The 27,892-nt window shown below is 38.3% G+C and overlaps 1 protein-coding gene across 6 annotated transcripts in view; it reads right to left on the reverse strand.

Annotated features, from left to right (window-relative positions):
- Nucleotides 1-2,234: 2,234 nt before the first annotated feature.
- The window catches only part of FAM169B (family with sequence similarity 169 member B), a 38,778-nt gene continuing 13,120 nt past the window's right edge, over nucleotides 2,235-27,892 (reverse strand). For 2 of the 6 annotated variants that reach the window (XM_035336183.1, XM_035336185.1), the window contains 7 exons: nucleotides 25,772-25,871; nucleotides 18,634-18,719; nucleotides 16,866-17,040; nucleotides 9,808-9,990; nucleotides 7,279-7,407; nucleotides 3,622-3,717; nucleotides 2,565-2,631 (listed from right to left, as the gene is read on the reverse strand). In XM_035336183.1, the coding sequence (XP_035192074.1) occupies nucleotides 3,659-3,717; nucleotides 7,279-7,407; nucleotides 9,808-9,990; nucleotides 16,866-17,040; nucleotides 18,634-18,719; nucleotides 25,772-25,871 (732 nt within the window). In that variant the 3' untranslated portion in view covers nucleotides 2,565-2,631; nucleotides 3,622-3,658. Of the gene's footprint in view, nucleotides 2,632-3,621; nucleotides 3,721-7,278; nucleotides 7,408-9,807; nucleotides 9,991-16,865; nucleotides 17,041-18,633; nucleotides 18,720-25,771; nucleotides 25,872-27,892 lie in introns of all 6 variants that reach the window. The other 4 variants (XM_035336181.1, XM_035336182.1, XM_035336184.1 and 1 more) reach the window with 4 other exon arrangements.

Genomic DNA, 27,892 nt, shown 5'->3' on the forward strand with positions numbered 1-27,892 from the left:
ACCAAAACCAATGATTTTTGCTACAGCAACAATGCATGAAATTGTCTGGCTTACATTACATAAAGCATCGTGATGGATACATAATGAAATTTCTAGCATTAAAGTTCGTGTTTACTTTTTTGGAGAGTGACTCAAATACTTTGTTTAGTTGGCACCCACCCACCCAGATCACTGCTAATACTAACACTGATGTTTAACTTCTTACTCGTAGGCCAGACTTAAGCATCTATACCCGTAAGATAGGTACTGCCATCCCTCTCCCACACACACTTACCTTCTTGCCTCCTAAGCAGAAATGCCATCACATCAACTCACAACCACCAGAACGTAGATTCAAAAATAATTTAAATACAATTTAAATATAAGTCCAAAAATCAGAATGCTCATTCAAACCTTTGCCAACTCCATCAGCACTCTGAAATCATATTACCCTTGAATAAACACAGGTTTCTTTTAGACACAAGAATTTTCACTGTGAGAAATTTGTATTGCCTTTTCTATTACATTCTCTTACGACAGTGAAGGTATTAGGATCTATTTCTGCTCCAGGCCCTCTTAGGGTTCTTGTGATCTCACTAAGAAGCACTTCAGACTGCCAAGACCAAGCTGCAGATCCAAGCTTCTAAATGAATCAGATACCTTAAAGCACAAATATAACAACAACAAAGAAAAACAAAAAAGAAACAAAATCAATATTCAGACTGCAAACTCTGCAAGTCAGCATTTCTGAAAGAATACAGGGCGAGAATCATACAATCATGGAATGTTTTTGCTCTCCTGCATCCTGTAGCTCAGGAATTTAGTACTGTTAAGGAGGACCTTAGAAGTTGTGGCTCTGAAGTCTCTCTATGTAAGATTCGATCTTCACTTCCTATTGTACTTAGGAGCAACCAGCATTACAATTCCTGATAAATATTGTATTAAAAAATCTGTATGTATTAAACTACACATTGAGCAATAAAGTAGGCTGCTATGCAGGAGGACATTTGGTTTCTAGCAGTCTTTATAACATTCCCTTTGTCATGTGATGAATCAACACCCAGAAGATGAACTGTGAAGTTAGTCCCGATTCTCTCTGAGACAAAAGAACCATAGCAACATGATTAAGGCTATATGTTATCAGTGTTGTGTGTTTTCTTTTTCTTGACAGAAACTTGCAGTTTCCAAGTGTAGTTTTGTTTGGTTTTGTTTTTGAAGAAGTATCTAGAAAGATCTGATTTCAATACATTTCAGGTATATGGTTTACAGAGCAGCTGAACATGGGAGGAGTTACTTGGGTATAGGATTAACTGATATGTTGAATCACAACCTATGGTCCTTAAAATCAGGGTGACAGGGATACATGTGAGGAATTATGCAATAGATGGAGGAAAAACTATACTGTACTTCCCTACAATGTACCTAGAATGTCTGCCTACAGAGCTGCCTTCTTCAAAATGTTGGATTAGTTCCTTCTCCCCGTGTAAGAATTTCAGGCTGCTGAATCCATTCAGGTTCACAAAGACCCCACTGTTCATCACTGGGCCCACCTCTTTGTAAAGACTTCTCCAATGGACTAAAGATCTGATCCTTAAGAGCTTCATCCTTAACCATAAATACAATAATCAAGCATTGGAAACTCCTCGCTAAAAAAAAAAAATTCACAGAATCAGTTTGTGGTGAACAAAATTTTTTTACCAAGCCATAACCAGAGTGATCTGGAAAAATATGTTATACTTCCACATTAATTAAATCTAAAAAATTAGAAAAGATCCTACAAGAAATACATAACATGCCATATATAATCTACACAAAGTGCTAAGCCCTAAAATTACTTGTAGCATGATCACGGTGCCTGAATTTAAATGCCATTTAAGGCCTAGATCTTACTCACTCTTCTGTGTACCAAACTTTTTCTGCATTAACGGAGTTTGCATAACCTCCTGTCCACCACAGAGCTTTAGGCAGATTTTTCTGCTAGAAAAGCTCAAATGGAATCAAATGAAACATCTATTGTTCTCCTTGAAAGGAAGGTTACAGTTTTCATTCTGATACCAACAAGTGTTGCGGTATCTCTCTTCCATAAAACAAGATGTGGTTTCCATAGAAATATCTTCTTACATCAGTATCTACAAGCCCTCCAATTATTCCCTTTTGGACATCTCACGCAATCCATTAAAATCTTTTCAGAGAAGGGAAATAAATAGGCTCAACTGTTACTTAATTTCTTGGTAAGAAGAAAAAGAAAAGACAACTAGTAAACAAAAGCTTTATTAAGACAAAACACAAGATGGAGAATGTGTCTGGCAAAAAAAAAAAATTATATCTTACCTGAAGAAATCTCTCTGGTGTTACAAATTACGAATAGTCAATTACAGCTTTTGAAGACCATACTGAGATTTTGCTGATTTTTGAGAGTGCAATTATGGCATAATTCTGAATTGCTTGGTGGCCTTGTCTCCAATTAAGTCTCCAGGACCTGAATCCTTTCTGAATCCTTTGCATTGCTGACTACTGCTTCTACCTTGTTCTATGTCCTGTCGTTCAGGTCCCTGCGAGTTTAGAGTCCTTGTTGCTGTGTCATCTTTTTTTTTTTTTTTTTTCTGTGGCATCTCCTGCCACTTTCCCAAGATCAAGAATGCATTCGACGCCCTGAAATTAGAACCAAAACACAGGGAAAACTAAATTGTACACAAACAACTTAAGCAGTGACTTGATATTAATATGAAATGCCTTTGTCAGCCAAGGCCACCACAAGCAAGCAAGGCAAAGTACTTAGATGCATTGTTTGTATAGAACAGTTTCATTCCTGCTGCTCTGCATGTGTTTCCAAAAGTGTCAGTGTAAAGAAAACTGGAAGTGCACAGAGCCTTGATCTGACTGGGTGGGCTCTGAAGCCATGACCACAAAACATAACACAAGAGCGTGCACCACAGGGGCAAGCACTGCCATAGCTCCCCCAGGAGACCCATATCTGGAGAAAACAAACTGATTTAAGCGTTGTGCGGCAGCCAAAATGTGCTGGGGAAACAACTCCTACAGCACTTTGTTTTGCTTTTATTTCCTCTCTCCTTTTTCTTTATTATGTGAAAAAGCTTCACTACTGTGATTTGTTGTCTCAGATGTATGTTACCCTATCTAGGTTGAGGCTCCATTCAAACCTTTTGGCCCGTATTAGGCCTCTATCCTGCAAAATGCTAGGAACAGTCAGTTGTGCAGCTCAGTAGCGGCATAAAGCAATTACAATTACAAGGAACTTGTCTTCCTCATTCTAAAGGTTCGAGCCACTATAAGCTACTGTATAGGCACAGGAAAAAAAAAAAAGTTCAGTTCAGAAAGCCATCGTATATGCAAACCCTGCAATCTGCTGTAGGCCAGCTTGGTTACAGTTCAAACTTAGACATTTAGTGAGAACTGACCTGTACTATTTACACTATCTCAGACTACTACTGATTAGCTATATAAATCAATGGGCCAGCAGTAAAATAAATAAATAAATAAATAAATAATAAAAAACCCCTACAGTTATTTGTGATGCTTTCTCATATTAAAGCTCACTACTTCACTACTTCAGTAAAAAGGGAAAAGGCCACCAATGAAAAAGCAAGTCATAAAATGGCAAATTAATCACTATCACTGTACCTTATTCATCTGGTCCGCATCTGATTGTCTTCGTTTACTAGGTTGAATATTCTCCGTATGAGACTTCTTCATCCTCTGGAGAAATGAGATGAATAGTTTTGCCCCACAAAGAGATAAAAGTGAAAAAAAAAAAAAAAAAGCAGACTTCCATGCAAATTTTCATGTAAAAAACAACAGAAAAATTGTTGTTGCTGTGAATGTGAATGCTACCTTCATGGGAATGCTACCTTGCTTTTGCTAATTAACCAAACAAGGGTGCATGATGACACTACCACAAAAGCCAATTTAAATCTGTTTTATCAAGAAAGAACTTTAACAGCTTCTAGACTGGCACTTAAATTTTTAATGCTCCATCTTTGAAAGCATTCCTAAACCAACCAACTAACCTTACCACACAGAGGTGTGTTTTGTAGATGCAACCTGAACTCTTCTTCAGTTTCTGCTTAAGAATTTCCTATCTATAAATTGTTCAAAATATGTTTTTGACTGTATTTATCTTTTCCTAGCTTTCATCAGCCTCACGGATTGAAATATCACATTAACAAATTGCAGAGAGCCTGTAAGCCATTTTTTCTACTCTTTCAGAATAATCTTAATGATTAATAATGAGGTACATTGTCCACAATTAGCAAAGAACAGCCAAGTAGCACTAAGCAGATCTGATTTTGATTATTTGAAGAGAAGGGGAGAAAGACCAGACAATACTAAACTGTACAGACTTTACATGCACAGCCAAATCAGTGCTATTGCTCTGTTCCGAGTATTTAAACATCAGAATCTTATTTTTTACTCCTTAAGGTGAACATCTACACTAGAAACAAAATGACCCTGGGTCTTAACTTCAAAGTTCTGCTAAATGGATAATCCATTCATCGCCAGAGTACTCCTATCCTTCTTCCCTTTCAGAAAACGCAGATAGTCTGACAAACTGAGAGAAAGGATTATAAGCAATCATTTGAAATTGATTAAATTTTTGCTCAGTCTGCTTATTTTTTTCATTAGCTTCACGTTTACATGCTGTATATGTACTCCTAAACTATTTTAAAACAGCTCAACTCACTTCCTTATAGATTCTGCAGCTAGAAATCAAACAGATAATCATGTTAAATGATTCCTGTTCCTCCAAGCAACCCCAGGAGAAAAATGTCACTATGTTCCTATTACTGGGACTATTTGCTGTAAATAAATCTCTCAATTTTTCAAATAAGAATTAACTCAGTACCAAAGATTGCAACTATGGGTGATAAAACACTAAGGAACTCTATAGATACATGTATACAAGCAGGCAGAGATACCTGTATAAATATCACTATGTATCTGCACGCATCCAAACTGAAGTACCAGAGTGCTGCAGTTTACCTGTGCTGCCACTAGATGCAGCCACATAACCTTGTAAAATTAAAAATTCTGACCTCAAGGTTGCAGAAACCTTTTTGGAGTACCTTTGATCATAAAATTTTTACAACAGCATTAACTGTATTAATTCCTCTGGAAGACACAATATAATATAGATTTTTTTTTTCTTTTTTCCCCCAATAATCTTGTTCCGAAACATAGCATTGCAAATATTGACAGGGATCTAAGAAACCATGGCAGAATAAGGCCCATCTATTTTTGTGGTTGTTGCCATAGATTCAGATTGGAGCTGACAACGTTGAATTACACTGTGTTTTTCTTTCTACATAAAGAGCACGTTGGAATGAAACACTATGTTCCCAAGTGATCCCATATTCAAATGAATGCGCCCATATGAAACAACAGGTAAGGGTACAACTCAGTTCCCATTCTATGCCACATCACTTTCCTCTCTGTGACTCTACACCACATCTCTAGAACCACCAATTTCTCTTTGGGTGTACAGTAAGCAGCATGACAGGTCCTCCTGGATAGCACATGATTCCTGCAATCAGAAAATATTTCTGCTTTATCTAGTATCTGCTATCAGACAGCAGGAAGCCCTGGAAAATTCTCTTGTCATTTCCTCACCAACTATCAGACAAAGCTATGCAGGCTTTACACTTCTTTTAAGACAAAGCAAAACCAAGGAAACCCTCCCCTAGTCTTAGCAGGTGTTACCTGTCCTGTGCTCTCCCTTGGTAATTTCCTGGGTACACAATATGCACAGTACAAACACACAAGAAAATTCCATAGGTAAAATAGATGCAGTACCTGTATTACACACTGTTTTAAATACTATTTGTGTAGAGGGTTGATTTTCTACTGAAGACAGTGGAAATAAAGCCTGTTCAGCACATTCAGTGCAAAGGGAAGTGCTGCCTAGTGAGCTGTGCACCAGAGTGCAGAATATCATTTCAAAAGTAGATTTTTATTATATGTTTTAGTGCCAAGTTCACTTGGCTTCTGCTCTCTTCCACTATCAAGATCATGCTGCAGTTCACAATCTATATATCAGACAGCCCCCTGCCATCCCCACCCCTTACTCTCCCATTCTAACATTTATAGTTTAGACTTCCCCTCCTTCCTCTTTTTGTAGACAGAAATACCTAAGTTCTATCCCCCCAAGGCAGTTCCCAGGCCTCACGTGCATTTTTTACTGACAGCCACTCTGATGGAATTACATTTACCTATGTTTTGGGTTGTTTCTCTGTTTGTTTTTGTAGATGATGGCAAAATGAAAAAAGAAATTATGTTCTCCTCCAGGATCTGCTTTGTTTTTGATGATCTGATCGGAGTTCTCTTCAATTGCCATTAATAAACTGAACTGAGCAAGATGGATTAAATGAAAAAGCAACACCAGATTTTGTTGGTTTAAAGCATGAGGAACATAAATTTAATGGCTTCAGAGAAAACCCAGCCTAAGGCAAAATTCTGGCTTAACTCTCCTGTGGGGTTCTGCAGACAAGATGAAATGCAATGTCTCAGCTGAAGGTCCCCAAGCCAGCACAAAGTAGGATAGATGTGGGAAGGGATGGGAGCAATTTGCTCTGCAGCACTCCTTGCTGCACTTCCAGAAAGAGACAATGTGTGCCCTTCTTTTGGAATCTAACGCTGATCACAGCTTGTGTGCAGGCAGCAGAGGGGCCTGGCTGGATCCCCAGGCCAGCTGAAGACTATATCAACAAAATCCCCATATGAACTGTCAAAAGGGTTTCCTACTCTGTCACTATCTTTTATGAAGTAGGCAAAAAATGCGCCCAGCAAGAAGGATTTACCCTGTAGGAGAGTATTTGAATCTTCCAACAGCCGTAATGAAAATGTTTGTGTTTCCATCCAAGAATGGTACTGGCAGCAAATTGAAGGTAATTAAACACATTGCCCACTGGCAATATAAATTTATCCTTTGTAAGCATTTCAGAGAAACAACCCCCTCTCCATAACCCAGACATTGTGTTGTGCAACAGGATGGGCTAACTTCTACCCTGCTCTAAATGCACTGTAATGGGAGTTACAGACACTCTATGCCAAGACTGTGCTTTGTTCAGTATCTCTCAGATGCTCTGTAGTTCAATTTCATTACCTCATAATTTCTAAGAATTGTCCTGTTTATTGGGAAAACACCAGTGAACTAGACTGCACACTCAGTAGCTTCTGCAAGTACAAACAACAGAGAAACTATATATTATCACTGCCTAACCCTTGATTTTAATTCATATCTTCATATAACTCAAGTGGCCAAGTTTGCACTATTTAACTCACTTCCTGAAGGGGACGACTCCATCTGAATTTTTAACCAGATATTCACTCGCTGGCTCCAATCTCCTGGTGCTTCCACCTCCCACAGTCGCTTCTGCTCCTCAGGATAAGTCTGCAAGAATTTCTGGCAAACTGAACGGGAGAAACCAAAGGGTAAAAGCATGAATGAATGAAAAGTACAGTGGAAGAGGGAGTCTATTCTATCCTGGAAATTCTCTGAGACCTACTTGGATTAGTTCCTTTGGAAATCTTTTCTTCCCTCTTCTCATCTTCCTTTCTTTCCTTTTAGATGGAGCTTTTAGGAAAAATCTATGTATAATGGCCCAGACAGGAATGACTGAATTCTGTCCGTCAGCTTCAGTCTAGGTTAATTCCTTGTGAGCACAGAAATACTTCTGGAGGTCTTGCACCGCAGAGCTACCTCCAGACACTTAGCAGGTTTGAGATTAGCAGCAGCGTGGGTTTTTTTTGCCTTCACTACTCTGAAATGAATAGTGCTTCAGTATCTTCCAGCTTTAATGGTTATGAATGCTACTTTATTTTCTATTTTATAAAAAAAATAATAATCTCAGATTGTTCTTGCATCAATACCACCCTCCATTTTACTACTGCTACTTATGCTTCATTGCTAGGCTTCATTTACTTCTTTGGACTGGGAAAACAGGAAATAGGCAGAACTAATATAGAAATAACGAGGCTACCTCTGTCAGATGCACGACCACCTTTAGAAACCATATTCCCACGGATTCCTACCACCGTTTGTACACTGAATAGTAACATTTGAGACAATCAACTTTCAGTTTGGTTATCTTATCAGATTGAAATCTGTCCCATTTAGCAGTTTCTCTAGGAAGTCTGCAGAACCAAGAGAAGGAATATTTTGCAAGATAAATAGTTCAAAAAAATTAATGCAGGTTTTAAAACTTTCCTTAACCAGGATTCTATCAGTTCTATCATTTGTAAAACAGGAAGATGATTTCTGCACTCTTCTCGGTCCGCTGCAGTCCATCATACTGCAGTATGAATTTAAATGGGTCATTTACCTTCAACATTCAGTTGAGTTTAACGGTGGGATGTTGAAAGCAAAAGCCAATCTCTGGTAACATCAACATTTGTTTTACAGTAATGAACAGATCACTGTCATTAATTTTATCCAAAGATATCCATGCTAAATTAATCATTTCAATAAAAGCTACTGAAAGTAACATATACATAAAGATAGAGATGTTTACTAAATATCTCTTTGCAGAGACATTTGCTCTTTCAGGCATCTGCAGAACTTTTTTATTATACATTTGTTATACAATATATTATTATACAATTATACATAGCATACTAGTGAAAAGCACACACATTTCACACAGAGGTTTAGAGCAAAGGTTGCAATCTTTTGTCCAAGTATGAGAGCGCGGTGCCAGTAAAAGGAAAAATAGGCGACAACTTCAATATACTCAATATGTACTCAATATTTAGCTTGCAGTATTAGTATTTTTATAAAGTAGGACCCAGAAAACCCAATTAGAGCATGATACAAGTCAAATTTATTCATGATTACCTCTAAACTTAGCTGAGATGAAAAGCATAGTCCTGCAATATATTGTTAACATTAACACCCAAACAATGCAGCTTTCTGATCCATAATGTCTAAGCCATTGATGCCTGCCATAGGAAAAAAATATTTTACTGGGAAAAGAGACAGAATGTTGTCAATACTATTCTTTTCTGAATTTAGAAGCAGTCGTACTTTAGGAACTCCTGGGGTATATTTGCATATATTCAATGGCACATACAGACCAAGAGAAAGAATAGATATAGTGAAAATTTTGTTGACACTTATTAGGAAATGGCTGCGAAGTCATAAATCAATAGAATGACAGTAAAGGCTCTGTACCACACAGAGAGAAACTAACTTTTTTAGAAAAACGTTCCTCCAGAGAATGAAATTTTACAAATAATATTATCAGTGATATCTTCTGTAAATTTTACTAGCAAAAACTCCAACCTGAACACAGAGAAGATATATAACTGCTTAGCAATCTTTTAAAAGTGGCAAATGTTCAAAGACAGACAATAATGAAAAAAAGTACTGATGAGACTGAATGAATGAGCAGAACCCAGATATGCAGTTGGTTACGTATAATTTCTTACAAATGCAGTATCTACAAGAGCATTACGTGCAAAGTGTGGGCTTGACAACATCTTATGACTCTTCCCTCTGATGTTAAACAATTTCTAAGTCACTGTTGAGGGCAATGACATAGTTCTATTTCTAAGACACAGTGAGTTAAGAATGTAAAATTTCAAACAAGTAGTATGAATTTTACTCTTCTAATTGACTTAAATAAATATTGGCCTACCTTTCTACAGGAAATTCCAGATGTCTCAAGAAAAGTAATCAGTTGCATACTAAAAACAGTTAAGTTCAGACAAGTGCACTGAACACTCACAGTTAAGAAAATCCTACCATGACCATATTGAAATTTATACATTATGCATGACCCTTACCTAACATTTCCACATCAAACAATTTACCTTGATACATGGCAGCAGAAATAGGGCAACTGATCCCCAAGGCATCCTCAGCCTTGAAAGACTGACAGAAATCGTGCAGCATTTTCATCCCCAGGCCACCTCTTCTGTATTTTCTCTGGACAAATATAGTATCCAAAACTGGCAGCAAGTAACATTGACTGGTAGTACCATCACATAGGCTCCCTGTAAAATAGACATGGAAAAAAATATATGAATTTGAAAACAAAATTGGTATTGCTGCAGTACCTAAATGCTGTGTGATTCTAACCACAAACACTGCCTTGATACCTCCCCACAGGCTGCCTCCTACTAAAGTGTGTTTGCATAGACAGTAGTGATGCCAAAGAGAAGTAAAACATTTTCCAAGAGGAAGATTTGTGCCATTAAACTGAGATCACCTGCTTAACATGTGCTTGGTTGATAGGTGTCACCACAGCTTCTACCAGAATCGCACTCTTCATAATCAGACCACCTAGATACACAGGCTATATACAAAAGTAAGTTAACTGAAAATCTATAACTGGGCTTAAAGATGTAAATATTCCCAAAATCTCAGTATGTTCCTTTAGCTTTTGGCTATCCTAGTAAACCCCACAAACTCTTTCTATGAAATACATTAAGCCACACAGCACAGCATGATCTAAGTGCTCAGAAGGTCCGTACTGCCTGATGTAGCTAGCTCAACAGTGTAGAAGGCTTCCAGAAAAACCTCCCTAATACTGCTTAAGCAAACAATTTAATAATGACTGCAGGAAGAGAACAGAGGCTCTCTTGGCCTCAAACTATTTGACAACACAAGCATTCAACCCTGAAATGAATGAGCCTCAAACTATTTGACAACACAAGCATTCAACCCTGAAATGAATGACCAGCATCAATTCACCATCTACCTACGTACTGGATAAGGTCACCACAGAAACATTACGCTGATTTATCTTCATTGTTAGAAAATATTTATAAAGATTTTATGCTTCTTCTATCTGGCTCTGTGACAGCTTAAATAGAAATGGATACCCATGCCTTTATACCAAAAAATATGACATTCTGTTTTCTTGGTTAAATCTCATCAAGATCTCTTTGCTTTTCTTTATAACCACTTATTAGTGTACCATCCAGTCTAGTTTTCAGTGTCGCGAGTCATGAAACTTTCATGAATTCACTGAGACCTATTTCACAGTTTCAGAGAATGAAATGCTGGAATGGCTGTTCCTAAATTCCAGTGTAAGGCTTTTACTACAATCCACTTTTTCTTTATCACAACCACATAGCTAACTTACACTGAGGTCTATTTCTGTTCCTTGAGATCGTGTGTAGTACCTTTTGCTGCTACACGCAAGGCCTGCCTTTGATTACTCTGTTTTCCAGGATACCAATTCAGCAAAGCACACATGAATATATTTAGTTCTAGACTTTGATTTGTCAAGGCTGTAGCTCTTCATTTAGCAGGAATCCATGTCACACACCCTCAGCCATACGACAAGAGTATGTAGCTACATAACCAACCCATTCACATCCAGGCTTGGTCCACCCCTGCTTAATCAGAGTGCATGCTTAACTTCAAACACATGTTCAAACGCATTGTTGGAAAGGGATGGTTTGTGGTGGTGTTTATAACCTTTCAATATTTGTAACACATGATGGATAGTTATTCTTTTTTCAGGAGCCAAGAAATTGAGTATATCCCCAGTCCCATTGTTAGCTGCAAGCCCAGCAGAGATGATGTATTCCAGCAGTATTGCACCATACATTCTAAGAAAAGGACAAACTTTTCCTCATGAAGTCAATGGCTTTAAGAATTCTTGCATGTTGCAAGTGACCTTATAAGTTTATTATTAACTCATATAGTCTGTCTCTATAAATCCTTATGAGACTGCTGTGGTAGCAATCCCAGGAGCTGAGTGATTTATGTCTGTGCAACTAATTTTGTGTTGAGAAGATGACAAAAACTTGTAATGTCTAAAGGCATTGTAAATAAAGAAACCATGAAGCCATTTTTCACCTTGTCCCTGGGAAGCATATTAGGAGAGTCATAGCCTACAGCCACTTGAAATAAAATAAAATAAACAAACAAACAAAAACCTCTGGAATTAAAGCCATTTTAACTCTAGTTCTGATCCAACATCAAGGAGGCTCTCATAAGCTAATGGTGGCCCAGAGGTGACCACTAAGCTCTCATGCATTTTATTTAGAGGGTTGTTCCTTGTTGAAACACAAAGAATGAGTTTTGAGGTGAGGGAGCAGACAAGAAAAATACGAGCACCAGTGATGGGGTGGAAGTAGTCATACAGTCTACCCTTTGGGAGCCTTTGATCTGTTTGGTTAGGTCACAAAATGCCAAACGAGCAACTTATGAGCCAGCAAAAAACAGATATTATAAGGGCAGGAAAGCAGACAGCCATTAGCACTACCAAAGAGCCACAAACCAGAAAAAAACAAACCAGTCCCCACATCCAACAGACCCAAACAAAACAGGGTTGTGCATACTGACTATTTCCCTGCTGAACAAGTTGGTTTGGCACACACATGTTTGGACAGGCCTTCTGCAGCCTGAGTGCTTGTGTGAAGGGTGGGGAATATTTCTGCTGAATAGAACCCAAGGTCAACCCATTGTGTGAATTTGTATGTGAGAAGGGGAACAAAGGTTCTGGCTTCAATAAAATTAAATTAATTCATGTCTTGACTGGTATGTAGTCATTTAATTTTTATTACAGCCAGAACCTTCAGTCTGCCTCAGAAATGCACATTAAAAATATTATTGCTAGAAAACAGAGGGAGAGAAAAGCAATTATCCAACAAAATTTCAGCTAATTGTCTGTCAGGTTAGCTTCAATTCTGTGTTGTTGGTTTTGTGTTTTTTGTTTGTTTGTTATTTTTTTTTTTCCTGTAAGAAATGTATGTGACCAGTGAAAAATAAAATCGTATTTTTGTAGGGATTTATTTCTACAGAATGCCATCTAGGCCCCCAAAGTATTAAAAAAAAATCTGCAAACGCTTGTATAAAGAAAGGTGTGAAACAGATTTTAGCTCATGTAAACACTTCCAAGAACAGTCTAAAAGAAAAGTTATCATCATTTTTGAAGTATTCTGAGGTTATCTGTTTAAATGTTAGATATTCCTTTTCAATAAACAGCCCACAAGGTTGCATTACACTGTACTAACTGAAAAAACAGTCAAGAAAAAGCATCTGTCTCTTCCTTCCCAAAATAAGACCTGGCTCAAGGCTTTTCACAGAGCTGTGCTTGTGCTGTTCTTGCCCACAGAAAATAGCAAAACTGAGTGCAAACTGAAGATGTTGCAAGGTTAGGTTTGTAGGCTCTCATGTTACTGAGATGGAGGGATGGGAAATGGGAATGGCCAGTGAATGACCCCACACCAAGCAGCACTTACACACACCTCCATCTTCCACTGCAGAAGCAGCTACCTCAACCCTCCATGCTCTCTGAGGCTCTGGGGAATGCAAAAAGCAGAGACCGGGTCAGGGTTGTTTTGTTGTCTACTTTCTATCAGCTCAGAGTTTTTGTGGTCAGGTGTTCCCAAACAGTGATCTGTGGAGCATCTCTAAAGAATGAATGAGAAGCCAACAATACATTTACTCCTGGTTCAATTGCATGTTTTACAGCCTTCTCAGAGGGCCCAATTTTGTTAAGGCTGGTTTGATTCGTGTCAGAGAGAATACAACCTTTCTCTACGCTTTTAGCACAAAGGTTTGACAAAAGGCACGTAGTGAGCTTGGGAAGGGACAAGCTTTGGCAATCTAACTCATTTGCTTTTTGTACAGCAAAAAACCTGTACAAAACAGCTTGGTCTGTGACTGGGCAGCCCCTGTGTGTTACAAACAGTAAGTATACTGAAAAGATTTTGTCTGTGTACCACAAAGGGTTTTTGTTATTAAATCAACTAAGACACTCCTGGCTCATAGCATCCTCCAACTTCCCCACTGATTTATTTGCATGATGAATCTTCTACATTCTCCTGACTGTTGAATACTGATGCGAAGGTTGTAAAAATCAATTTTCAGTAATTACTAACCTTCAATAAATAAAAATAAAAAGCAACCAACTTTCAGGGAATTACCTGGTCTCATTGTGCAAAAAACACTGTCAATAACCACGGTCATTAATCTTACCCCACTACACAAAACACATTCTTTTTCAGGTTTTCACACAAATGTAGAGGATGCCAAGAAATATCTGTAAGGAATACTTAAAAGAAATACAAAACAGATCTCAAAACTGAACTATCTATATGAAAACTCTGTAAATTATCTCAGACGTTGCAGGTTGTCCTCTACAAAGTAAGGTACAGGGACAGGAAACTAATTTCCTTTTGTACCTTTAAGTAGCTACATTCAGTGAGGTCTAACTCCTCAGCTGTCTAATATGGAAGCCGCTGACATAGATAAAATTGGAGACATTTATCTTGGCACGTGACAAAGTGTCTTATCAGCCTCATTAGTGGCTTAGTACGTCTCATCAATCTTTAGTTTACCCAGTGGTAAATGCTGCATGCCTGTCATTGGACAGGAATAGGCACATACCAGAGAGGTTAGGGTGATGATCTGTGTAGTCATGAATAAATTTTGTTTTAATAAAGGTGTCTAATGCTCCTGAAAAGTGATAGCCTTGAAGAATGAGTCTTCTGTTTATCTACACAACAGGTGCAGGATGACCAGCGTCAACAGTTGCCAAATTGTCTCAAGACACTGACTTAAAGTTACTGTGTCTCTGAGCAAGGCCTGTGCTCAAAACCATCTGTCCCTCTCTAGCTAGACTACAAAAACAGACCCAGTTAGGGATGTTCATAAAATGAATGGATGTGTGGAAATGGACCAAAATTACCAAGTTCACTTCATACATGCCACCTAGGAACTGGCAAATGAAAGTCACTGCACAATATTGCCAGGCTGGTTAATTGGAATCACTGATGTCCATTGAAAAATTTAGTTTGCATAAAGGCATACTAAATTCATAGCAAAGATGGAACAGACTCTCTCCTCCTTAGTCACCATTTCTATGATTCACACAGATTATTCATGTTTCAAATAGCTGCGCTCCACAGATCTGTTCTGGTTTATTTGTCTCCACTGAAGAACGCTTTTTTGAAGAATAATGTAGATATTGGAAAATCCACAGATGAGAAATACAGTTGAATATAACGTCAGTATGAGAGTCTCAATTACCTACTGAAGAAAATAAAATTATACCAAATATCCAGGCAGCTACACAGCATGAAAATAATGTGAATCAGAACCACATGGTGGGCACAGAGGAAGATCATTTCTTTCTAGGACCAGAAACTGTAACAGGGGTCCAGCAAAATGTAGTATTAAAAGCAAAATCTAGTACTTAAAGCTGCCCCTACTAAATGTTCTGATCAGTTCTGATCAGGATATTAAGAGGAAAAAGAACTTACGTTATGATTGAAAACAAAGTTAAAAAAAAAAAAAAATCTAAAACAACTTGGTGATGTATGACTTCTGAGAGCAGATATTTAGCTTAGCCTGTTTGGGGCCTAATAAATCCCTGGCTCTTCTATAAAACACAGAGAACAGAATCAGCCAGAGCATGGATGATGTGAAACTGAAATCGCAGAACTTCAGAAAGCAGAATTATTTTTATACACACAGCAAATAGCAAAAAGGGGCAAAAACAATCAGTTTCAAGCTTCCCGAAAATGCTTTGGCAAAAGACTGCAGTATTTTGTGACACAGGCCAAAAGCTTGCAAATATAGCAGCCCAGAGGAAAAAAGCACTGGCAACAAAAGACAGATGCTGACAAAGCTGGACTCAAAGAACTCATGTTATGTGGACCTGGTTTAAAACCAAACTGTGACTCTCAATTTACTCAGAAACAGTTTCAACTTGACTAATACTCCACCCATAACAGACTACTGTGCAAATTTATTTTACTGAAGCATGAATCACTACAGACCATACAAGTGTTTCTTTCCAAAGCCTTTGCTCAGAAATATTTAGAGGCTTAAAGGAAAATGCACAATGGCAGTTGCAGTGTTTGCCAGTTATGAAGCAGCTCATCAACATACTCACAAATATATACAGGATTCCCTAATCACAGGCTGAGACACAATTCGTCATTGATAGTGCAGTAGCACCGTACCGGAACGGTTGGTGTACAAGCTACACCTCAGTGTGAAGAAGCAATTTGCGCATCTTGAGGCAGTAGAAGAGCAGAACATCTCTTATTGCTGCTGCCCTTTGAGGCGCTGTCAGGGACGGTACCTTCAGACTGTCCTCTGGAATCTCAAGCAGTCAACATCTGCACAGCTCTCAACCTGTTTCTTACTCTCCTCCTTTTGACAGATGACTGCTGACTTGAACAACACATTCACATCCAAAGAAGATACCAACTACTCTGCATTTGAGCCGATAGTGTCAAGATGACAAGATGAATCCTAAACACAGACAGGCAAACAACTCCTGAATGAGGGTACATACTCAGGTGCACACCTGGAGTTATTTTAATGAAGCCTTTTCCACACTAGTTAGCAATACACTTAATTACCAATAAATCATCCTTTAAACTGTTAGTACCACAACTGGATAAAGCATTCCACAACCAATCTACTGTATACATGTTCTTCTCTACACTACCCAGCCACTGCTTCATACACATCCAAGGATATTCTTGCCACTAGCCACTTCTGATGCACTGTTTTTCCACGATGAACTGTACTCATTTTTTCAGATATCATTCTTACCGAGATGCAGTTCTCCTTTCTGTGAGTAGGCCTTGCATTCTTTGTTCTTAGATGTACGACCTTCTACTTGGCTGCATTAAAGCGCATTTTATTTGAATATGACAGTACCTCAGATCACTCACTGTAACTGAGAATAGAGTTTGGAGCCTTCATGTTTAAATGAAAGTAATATGGATGGCTTCCAAATTCTGGGAAGGCTTGCTCCCCAGATTCATTCTGAGAGAGATTTGATATAAAAATGTAAATGAGAGCCAGGATTACTTATACTAAAAGATAAACAGAAGTATTACATTCCTAGCTTTCAGGAGCCAATGGGAACGTGTCTCTAGAATGACCTTACCTTTCATCTTGACCGAGTAAAAGGCAACGGCCTCGCCATTTCTCCAGAGTATCTTGGCACACTCAGTGGCAGAGTGAGGTAGAAAGAATGCATCATTAGCTGAACTCCCTTCCAGCATTCCAAAAATAATGTAGTTCAGAACAAAGAGGACAATCCTTTCTCCAAACGTCTGGACCTGAGAGAACAAACAAAAACAGACCAAAGAAAAATGAAGAAGAGAACAGTATTTTGCCTTTCATGAAGATCTTCAAAATTAAAAACTGGGAAGAAAGGTCAGGAAAACTGTACACTTAATTTGTGGAGAATACCTCATGAATTGGTTCAGATAGAATAAGTGTAATTTTCCCAGCGTTCCCCCCTCCATCGAGAGGGCATAGAATAATTTACAAACAATTTATAAAGTTTGACATATCTCCTCTGTTGTCACACATAGGAATTATAAAGCACTAGGAAAAGAAGTCTCTTGCTTGTAGTCACAATGAACTAGTCCCGGATTTGGACACAAGATGAAGGAAATTTATTCCTGCCCAAAGGAGAAATACAGACAGGATTCACTGTGCTATCCTGATCACCTCTTCACCATTATATGTCTTGCCACAGCATCAAAGAACTTCAGCGGGCCGTGACCTTACTGAGCTAGACACTATACAAAACAGCATAAACACACAGCCTGTTCCTTATAATCTAGGCATAATAACAGAAACAATTAGCTTTTATGACATGATTCTTATTAGACAACCAACGAGACAGGCAGATGGAGGAATACAAAGGACAGCATATTGGTCATCAAGGCAAAAAGTGGTGCCAACAACACTTACAGGAACGTTTAAAAAGAAAATGAGAGCTTCCATAAACAAGGGCAATTTAACAATGAGCGTAAAGGGGCAAGTTTTCTATTTTCAGAGGTGTTTTTTTTTTCCTGTTTTCAGGTATTTTTTCACTCTCTTGATACAGCAGATGCTTGAAAACCTGAACGGTTGTGATTTTGACCCAAGTTCTGTCTTTGTATCACAAAATCCATCCAGTTCAGTTACCCACAAAAAAGCTAGTTGATTCAGTGAATAATTAAACTCTATGTATGGCAGATTGTTAGAGGAAGATGACAAAGGAACAGAATCATTAAGGACCAAAACTGGACATAGAGAGTTGTGTACAAAATAGAACTGACTTAACAGACTCATGGCAACACAAGGCTCACATCCAGCAGGCAATGACTTCTTAGTTGAAAACAGAATACGGGATATTCAGATCTCTCAAATTATTAAAAGAATAGTTGTATCACACAAAGATCATTTGTTTGGAAGAATTATATACATAAAACTATTAAATAACTAGCTTTATAAAATGAATTCAATATAAGCATTATCCAAGGCAAGACAGTTTCACAAATAGTTTTTTAAGACTGTTCCAAAGGGCACTAATACCTCCCATCAGACAGTCAGTTGACCAACTCTAATGTGAAGAGTTATTACTAATGCAATAATCCATTTTATTTCACTATTGCTTTAATTGTCAGTGAGGGTAAACTAAAACCAAACATGAATAATACCGCAGATGAATCATAAAACTGAATGCAGAAAATTGTTTAGAGAGGGTTAATGTGTATGTCACTCTGTACTGGGAGACATTTGAAGTACTTGGTGAGCCACATACCCTGGATCCCACAGGTTATACAGCATGAGCTAGAGGAGACCAGAGACAATTACTGACGATTATTCTAACTGGGAAGTTCCAGGGCAAAGTCAAATGTTTAACATAGCATCCTTACCGAAATTAAGCCATCTCTAGAAGGATCAGCCGTCTTTACAACATCTTCAAGAGGCCACCAACACTGGTTCAAATAAAGTGCCAAAACTACAAAAAGAAAGAAGGGAACACATTAACTGCAAACAAATACAAGTTTGGTTCTGAACCTCTCTACAAGCAGTCCCAGATCTACTTCTCCCTCCAGCTGACTCCAGTCTGTGAGACAACGTAACAATGACAATATCTCATTTTCATCCCCGTGTCCCTTGATATCCAATTTTCAGTACTGCATGCAACAAGTAAAGGTATTTCTTAGGAATTCATGTGACTTTGGGAATAACAACCTCTATGCCATACGAATAAAGTACTGTCTATAGTATCTGTTCTTTAGCATATTGAGTGGGTATTTGGGTGAAAGAAAGCTACCTGGCTAAAGGTTACGTTCTTTATTTTTTTTTTTTTGCAGATTTTTTCCCCTACCCACACACATTCATGGCCATATTGGCAGCCATACAAGTAAAGCCCAGAAGTTTTCATATCCACTCTATCAAACACCTTTGGAGCTACCCATGTGGCTGAATTTCCACATATCTTTATCTTTAGAGTACAGACTCCTAAATCTCTGGATGGACAGGTAATCACAAAAGTTCAAATGCACACCTGGAGCAAACATGTATGGCCAACCTCTACAGGTCCATGTGTAAGCTCTATGTAGAATTTGCAGTCTACTTCATTCTGCTCTTCCTGATTTTTCACATATGCAGAATCAAGTACATAAACCCTATCCTTCGTGTTTGTCTATAGAATTCATTACCTACAATTAGGTTTACAAGAGAAAGCCTGAAACAGCAACAGTGACATGGAAATTGTTCCCAAGCCCTGTTCAGAAAGAAAAAAAATTACAACAGGGTCATTTCAAAGCATATAGGGATTAGATTAGTTTTTAGAATAAAGACAGAAATTCAATAATTTCTGACCACCAACACATCAAGCAACACGTATTTCAGCAGAAAGAAATACTATCTGTACATCAGTGACATCCACCTACAGAAACTACACAGTCACATTTCCAGGGGTGTTCAAGAACACCAGTATCTTTATTGTCTTCAAATAGGGGAGCTCACATCCCATTTTTTAGCCAAAAAAAATACAACATAGGAATTATGCTGCACAGAACAGCATGGAGTTCACACCTTGCAAGTCCTAAGAGAGAGCAATCACTGCTGGTTCTCAAAGCTATCCAAATAAGGACAAACATGAGAAAGTTAAAAACCATATGCCAGCCAGAAACAAATTTACACATAATGAAGTGAAATGGCTTTAATAGGATTCATCAATTACCTGTTCTAGCCTCAGGTTATACAAATGTCTCTGATGTGCACAGGTTGGTTTCCCTTTTTGCTTCAGCCTTTACCAGCTCCCACTGGCTTTCAGGCTGGAGATTCTGCTTAGCTAGCTTGTATTTTAAGTAAATTATTAAAGCTTGTGCCAAAAAGCATTACACTTTGTATCCTGGGTTAACAATGAAGAAAGCATTGCACGCAAGGGCAGATGCCTGTTTACAGCACCAGATCCAATTCATTAAATATTATGTGCTTACTTGCATGGCAGTTTCATATTCCTTCTGTGATGGATTCAATCTGTTCCCTCAGCCCCTTCACTCTGCTTCCAAATGCAGGCAGCCACTGCTCCATTACACATCCCTGCTACACGGAGCTACAAAGGCAGCTGAGTCGGACAAAGGAGTCAGAATGGGCCAAACGCTGACTTTAATGGGAGCTGCACAGAGGTTGGGCACACGGTCCAGACACATACAACACACATGGTAAAGGTCAGAAAAGATTGAAAAGGCTTTGATGAAAATAGGGAGATGTATTACCATGTTCTATGGAGCTACTTTTATAGAGCATTTAATGTGCTATTCAATAATTTAAATGTGTGGAGGGGGAACACTAGTTGACATAGCAACTGTCACACCGCATTACTTGAACAACCTTAATCTATATGGATGCCTTTCTTAAAGGAAAAACATTTCTCCAGATTTCTCACAAACATATGTACTTTGCTTTTTGTTATCGTTTCTCAAGTCAACATCTGGTCCTCAGTTAAATCCATCTTTGCTTCCTCATATTCTCATTTTCATTTTATAGTCAACTTAGAGGAACACTACTTCAAATGCAAGTTCTGCAGCAAGCAGACGTTCCTTCACTTCCCTTTCCCAGCCTTAGCATCCTTTCCAAGGCATTGGGTTACATTCACCTGATCATGAGATTGAGTTACCGCCAATCAGTGAGCTACACACATCACCTGCACACTGTGAATCAGGATGTACATGATTAAAATCATCTTGCATTTGCAAGACTAGGTAAAATGGCTAAGCCCAATACGTTTCAGTTCACAATTAATGGAGTACAGACATGCTCAGTTGCGTGGCTTGCCCTGTAAGCACCAGCCTGCTAAAACCTCAGGGCTTTGATCACTTGCAATCAAACACACTCAGGGTGTTGCAAGAAGCTGAGAGCCTGTGAAGTATATGGTTCCTTACCACTGGGGGTATTTGGAAAGAATAACTGAACAACACCGAACTGAACAAGGCACTAGTATAATGCAGTTGGGATTATGAAATGTCTCCTTTTGCTAGGCAAACATGGACTCTTTCCCAATCCAGGTCTGGATTATATTTTTACTTTCTAGGCTCTGCTGGCCAAATATTCCCACACCGGTGGCAATTATTTGAGTGAAATGTGCACATCAAGACTCTACAAAGTAAAGCAGAAAAAAATAAAGCATCATCCAGTTTGATATATTTTTCCCTCAGCCTTCATCCAAGTCACTGAAACCCATCCCTCAGGGACAATCCAAATTAAAGGCAAGGGTCTACGTAAAAGATGGAATTTGAGTTTATTTAATAAATACTGATTCTAAAAGCTCTGCTGAAGATTTCTTACCCTTAATTTTGGAAGTAATTCAGACTGATGGCACACTTCAGATTACAGAGGTTGCTGGTGCCAGATTTCCACCTTGGAAGGAGATTGGTGAATTACCCTAACAAGGATTCCCATGCACCCAAGCCCAGGTCAGCTCCAATAACACAGCATGCTCAGAGATACTACATTGAATTCCATTCTGCAATGCTGAGATACCCTGAAAGCTGTCTCTCCAAGTTCCCTATCTTTAAAATAGAGTAAGAGCATTTTTCTCTCTCTGAGTCTTATCGAAATAAATACATGAAAGCTTGGGAGGCATGCAGATGCTGCAGTAATGGCAGCTATTCAAGTATCTAAGATAAATATCTTTCCTGCAACCAATTACATTTTCTTCTACAATTCAAGTTTTACTCAATGATTTGTTGCAAATGTCTTGTGATAAATGTTCCGTGGCATCTAGCAGTTATTGTAAATTATTATACACAGCATACAGGAAGTGCCACAATAGGCTATGTTTATTTAGTGTTATAAAGATGTTAATCACCCATGCTATGCTCTGTAAGCCCTTACAACACAATTTACATTCTCATAAAAATATCTGTGCAGATATACTAACAGAACAGAACACTCAACCCATCACAAATAAATTAAAAATGCTCCCAAGCAAGACCAAGTCCTATAGAAAAGCTGCCACACTCATTTTCTCTTTGAAATATGCAGGTCATTCCAGATATGTTACGCATCACTTCTGGATAACCTATCTGATCCAGATGATCAGATATAAATCTCAGTGTTCAAATCAACCCCTCTTTAACCTGTGTCCAAGAATTAAATGTCATCAAACTGTACAGCCCTCCACCAGCAAACTTATAGCTAGGCTGTTAAATTCTGTGTTTTCCAGTCTAAATTTTTAGAATTTCAAACAAATTATTAGATAGAAAATAATCTAATCTTTGGGACTCGTGGGAATAACTGTGTGAAATACATATAATATAGCGGATGTTATTTCATAAGCATATACATAATTTTTGTCTATGTAGTTCTCATCCATTATAGTTTTAAGCACAAAGGAAGCTGAAAGAGGAAATCCCATCTCATATGAACATAAGACACATAGGATATACAGCTCTCTTGTTAGGGTACTGTTCAGGCATGTGATTAACCCCAACAACTGCAAAGGCTTGGTACAGAGTTCATCACAGGGGGTGAATTCATCACAGGGAGGTGCCAAGAGCAAAGCTGGGGATGTTGGAGTAAAGCTGAAATAATTTCTCACCCCCACCTGGATGAAACCACAGTTCACAAGAAAATTGTTAAGTTCAAGGGAGGAAAAAGAACCTTGCAACCTGCTTAGCATTTTAACTCACTGCCCGTGTCTTAACTAATGGTGACTGAATTCATAAATATCACTTTTTTTTTCTGAAGAAATTGGATTTGAAACAATTTGATCTGTTCGCTGGACAGCACAAAAGGTTCTTCTAGAGGTAAGCAAATCCAGATGGACTTGCCATGTTAACAGAATCTGCTGCTTTAAATCAATACTTAATCTGCCGAACCGTGGGAAAAATATTTGGACAAAATGCCTTAAAATAGATATACCCACATGTGTAGGTATGCACACACACACTCCAACAAACTTCAGAGAACTAATGAAAATGTATTAACATTCACCTAAAGAAAAAAGTCAAGTCAGTCCAATTTGCTATGTGTAGGAAGGCTGGCCACATGTTTATAGCATATAAAATCCAGAAACAAAGAACTTCCAGTAATACCCTCTAAATCATACTTTTAAAAGGAAATAGTTGAAGCCAGATGGTATAGGCCTTAAATATCTAGACTTACTGTTCTCTGGGACTGTTTCTGGGACTGTGTGTGACACAAGCTTAAGTTTTGCAAGGTGGACACAGTAATCAGTTAATCCGTTGTTTATAACACAATAAAGTGTTTATTCTGCTAGGTTTAAGCTTTTAATGTAGATAACTATCATATAATTTAGTCTCCAGCGTGGACTTGTTTGACTTGTTCCTTGTGGGAAATCCTTACTTCTCCGTGGACAAGTACCTCATTAATACATGTTGTTCCCATTACTGTTACTCAGCTGAAAAATTGTGCTCAGTGCATCGCTTTCACTTGCTTTTATTTAATAATTCTTGAATTGCATGTTGTAGTTGTTATATAAACCCACTCCTCTTGTGCAGCCTAAACTATCTTAATGCTGTTTTCAACGTCATTCCTCTGAACACGAGTCAGTAAGTATCCACAACTGCACTCAGTGCAAATTTGGCCTCTGGTGTAGACGCTTCTCTCCTTTATCACACCAGTGCCTATCCTTCCTCAGAAAAACGTTAATGGAATAGATAAATTCATGTCAGGAAAGTACTTCAATCTCAGTACTTTTAGAAGAACCATAAAGTCTTTTGACCACTCGTTTCGAAAGGTCTCCCACCTTCAACTATGCGAATCACAGCCCATCAATGAGGCTCCAGTTGAAAGCGTATGTAAAAGGAGCAGGAGAACTTTAAAGACTTCACCTCTAAACACAGAAGATTTTAATCTGATTTTTGTTCTTATGAAGTGCCCCGATTACTTTGTTTGGACTGAGCAATGAATACTTAAGTTACACTAATAGTGCCTGCTCTAGGAGTGATCATTACCTGACATCCTTTAAAACCGAACACAGAATGCTGAACTTGTTTGCCTTGCCTTTGTTGTACTATTAAAAATACTGGCTGCCAAAGTCTTTCAGGCATAAGTTGTAAGTTATCATTTCAGAAATACATATATGTTTTTAATGACAGATGTCATTAGTTTGCTGCCACATTTGGGAGCAAAATGAAAAGTTAAGAGATTTCAGAATCAGGGCTTCATGTGGATTCCCTTATCTAAGTGACACAAAGTCAACACACAGGTTCACGACTTTGTTGTAGTTGTTCCAAAAACTGCATAGCCTGTCACTTCACAATAGCTCCAAAACTCTGTAACCGAGGTTGGTCACAACCTGTGCTTTTGGTACTACGCAACTTGGAGTCAACTTTCCAGTTCATGATGAGTATCAAGGGCTCAATTTTTCTGCATTTGTAGTTTTTCAAATCCTATAGTCAAAGATGCTTGTCTAAGAGAGTAAGTAGGAAGAAAGCAGCCTGTGTCTGAAGACACTGAAACCTTGACAGTGGTAAGAGAAAGGTTAGATACGATTGTTCAGTTCTTAAGAACATGTTGATACTCTAAGCAGTGATTCATGAAACAGAAGCTCCAGGAAGCACATGGTGACTTCTGCCACCTGTAACTCGGTTGTAGTGTATCCCTATCACATGGCTGCAACAGGAAAACACCAGCACTACTACTAGTAAGCAACACCAAGCTGGTAGAGTTTAAAGGAAATATTGGGAAAACTGCCAAATAAAATGGATTTAACTCAATTGCTCAGAATGGTTTCACTCCAAATTTACTCCACGCACATCAGTACCAAAAATAGAAGGTAATTAAACCTAGAAATGAAGAAGATATCACAAAAGAAAAACAATATGAATAAGAATCAGCAAGACCTGATATAATTTCAGCATTCCAGTACTTAAAGGGGGCCTACAAGAAAGATGGGGAGACACTTTATCAGGGAGCATAATGATAGGATAAGGGGTAATGGCTTTAAACTAAAAGAGGATAGATTTAGATTACACATTAGAAGAAATTATTCACAATTAGAGTGGTGAGGCACTGGCACAGGTTGCCCAGAGAAGCTGTTGATGCCTCATCCCTGAAGTGCTCAAGACCAGGCTGGATGGGGCCTGAGCAACCTCAGTGGGAGGTGTCCCTGCCATGGCAGGGGGCTTGGAACCAGATGATCTTTAAGGTCCCTTCCAAGTCAAACCATTCTGAGATTCTGTGATATATATTTGTTCATTTAAGCATTTCAGAATTTTATCCAAACTATAACACATTAAATTTCACATCATCCTGAACTAGAAAAAAAAAACAAATTCAGAGAGAATAACAGATTTACCCAAGGTCATTTCTCAGCTACTAGCAGAGCTATGCTTAGAATCCAAAAGCTCTGACTGTCAATCCTCCCTTTTAATTATTAGCCCACCGAAACAAATCACTGACAGGTAAACTGAATCTGCTTCATATTCAAAACAAAACCCAAAATGTTTAAGGATATAAACCAGCAGACCAATTTAAAATTAAAAGAAAGTACAACTACTCAAATATCAAAATATTTTGACCAATTCTAACCTGTCTCTTTATCCTGTGGATCAGTTAACAGCAACATTTTGCAAGTAGGATTATTTCGGTAGAGAGGGACAAAACACACACAGGAATCTTCAAGTTTAACCTAAAAAATAAACAAGCCCTGTAGCTGTTTGTACTGCAAAGCTGGCAAGAAGTACTTCAAGCATTAGATGCATTTATGGTATGTTTTACTAACATGCATGGTATATGCTTAGCACAACATCCTCTCAATCCTGAACTAAGCCACTAAGTTATACACACGTAATATTATCGTGTAAGCAATTTAAAAGAAATCAGGTAAAGTTAGTGAAGACCTTCATACTGACTCACTACAGTTAGTACCTAACGTTGGCTTTGAACTCTGTTACATGCAGACAAATGGTGTTATGAAAGACCAGACACATTTGTATCAAATGAAAACAAATATAACTTGCACTTCTCACAGCATTGTCCAGCTGAGCACTTGTGGTGTTTTGCAAACAATGACTTAAGCCTCAGGGTATAGGGAGTATCAAAGCACTAGGGCAGTGCCTGGGCAGTTTATCTGTGAGGCACAGGGAGGGGAGATAATTGGCACAAGGTGGTTATGTTGCGGGGAAAGCTCAAATCAAAATGCAGCTCTCAACCTTTCATTCTTAGACTAAACTTCTAAATGATGTGACACATAAACACCAAATTACTATGCTCAAACAGCTCTATATGCATAGAGATGACGATTTCCATATGAATATTGCAAATGCTCCCATGGAAGTTTAGGTACAGGCAAAGAACGTGCATAATTTAGCACAGTATGTACTGTACTTTCAAAAATCTGGTCCATTGTGTATGTGTGGGTGTGCCTCTCTCTCTAATTGCACCCATTTGTCAGTTTGCTATGAAACTCAAATCAGTCATGTGATCCATTTAATACTTCTTGGTGCATGGAAGAAGTAGTATGAATATGATTACTCCAGATAACAACGCTAAGCTGAAACCAGCGTTCACTGCTTTGTCAGTGGCAGAATCCTGGGATCATCTGTGCAAACACTGGACTCCTGGAACTGAGACCTGCCTGAAATCTGTATTCACAATCTCTCTGAAATCTCAGCATGTTCAGGGGATTCAGCCTTTCTTTGCATGCTACAAATATAACAACAGCATGGGTATCATTATGGCAAGTGGGAACATTAATATAATGAAAAGGCCAGTACTATTTCCAGTACTGCTATGATTGTTATTTTGTTTTGTAAGGTAATGTGCACTTTCACGGGTGCTAATAACATCAGGATGAGCCAAGCATAGCTTTCTCTTTTTGAACTCTGCCAATGTGCTTCCTTCCTGACTTGCAATAATCCTTGTTATTTTTGCACTGAATGCTTGACCAAAGACCATGACATACCAAAAAGAAGTTCTATGACCTGAGCAAGTGGGCTGACAGACACTAATTATGCATGGTTGCTTGTCCTGCCACTTGAAACCTGCTTTAATTCAGATGCACAGAGAGGGGAAAAAAAAAAAGCTGGTAACTACAGCCAATTATTCAACCACTGAAATCCGCATCCTTCAGGTTGTAGGTACATAGCAGAGATTGTTAGCTCTGATGTTCTCTGGGAATGGGGGCTCAACTGTACTACATTTAATTTATTTTTAATTACAAAATATCAACATTCATTGAAATATTTATTATAGAGTATAAGGGGAAAACAATACAGCATGAACATTCCCATTATTTATGCCCTTGACTAGCTGTCTGACGGCAGATTAGATTAGACCTGAATTAAATGAATGCAAAGAGAAATGTGTTGCTATGATACTCAAATCAGTCATGTGACATATTTAAGGTCTGATGACAAGCCACAGAATCAAGACAGTTCTGAATCAAAAGCCAGAAGTCCTCCTTTAACTGATCTCACTGTGTCTAATTAGTGCAGGAATACATACAGCACTGCCTGGGATTTTATCTTACCCTCCTTTCTAATGGAAGAGCAAATAAACTTCTAAAAGTATAACCAGGCATGAAAGGCTGAGCTAAGGACAGAGAAGCCCTCAACTGGGTTCACTTCGCATTTTGGGGTTTGTTTGTATTTAACCCTACATGGTCCACTAGAGGGCATTAAAAGAATATTTAAAGCTAGTTACATTCCC

This window comes from Oxyura jamaicensis, chromosome 10, assembly GCF_011077185.1.
Source record: "Oxyura jamaicensis isolate SHBP4307 breed ruddy duck chromosome 10, BPBGC_Ojam_1.0, whole genome shotgun sequence".
NCBI lineage: Eukaryota > Metazoa > Chordata > Aves > Anseriformes > Anatidae > Oxyura > Oxyura jamaicensis.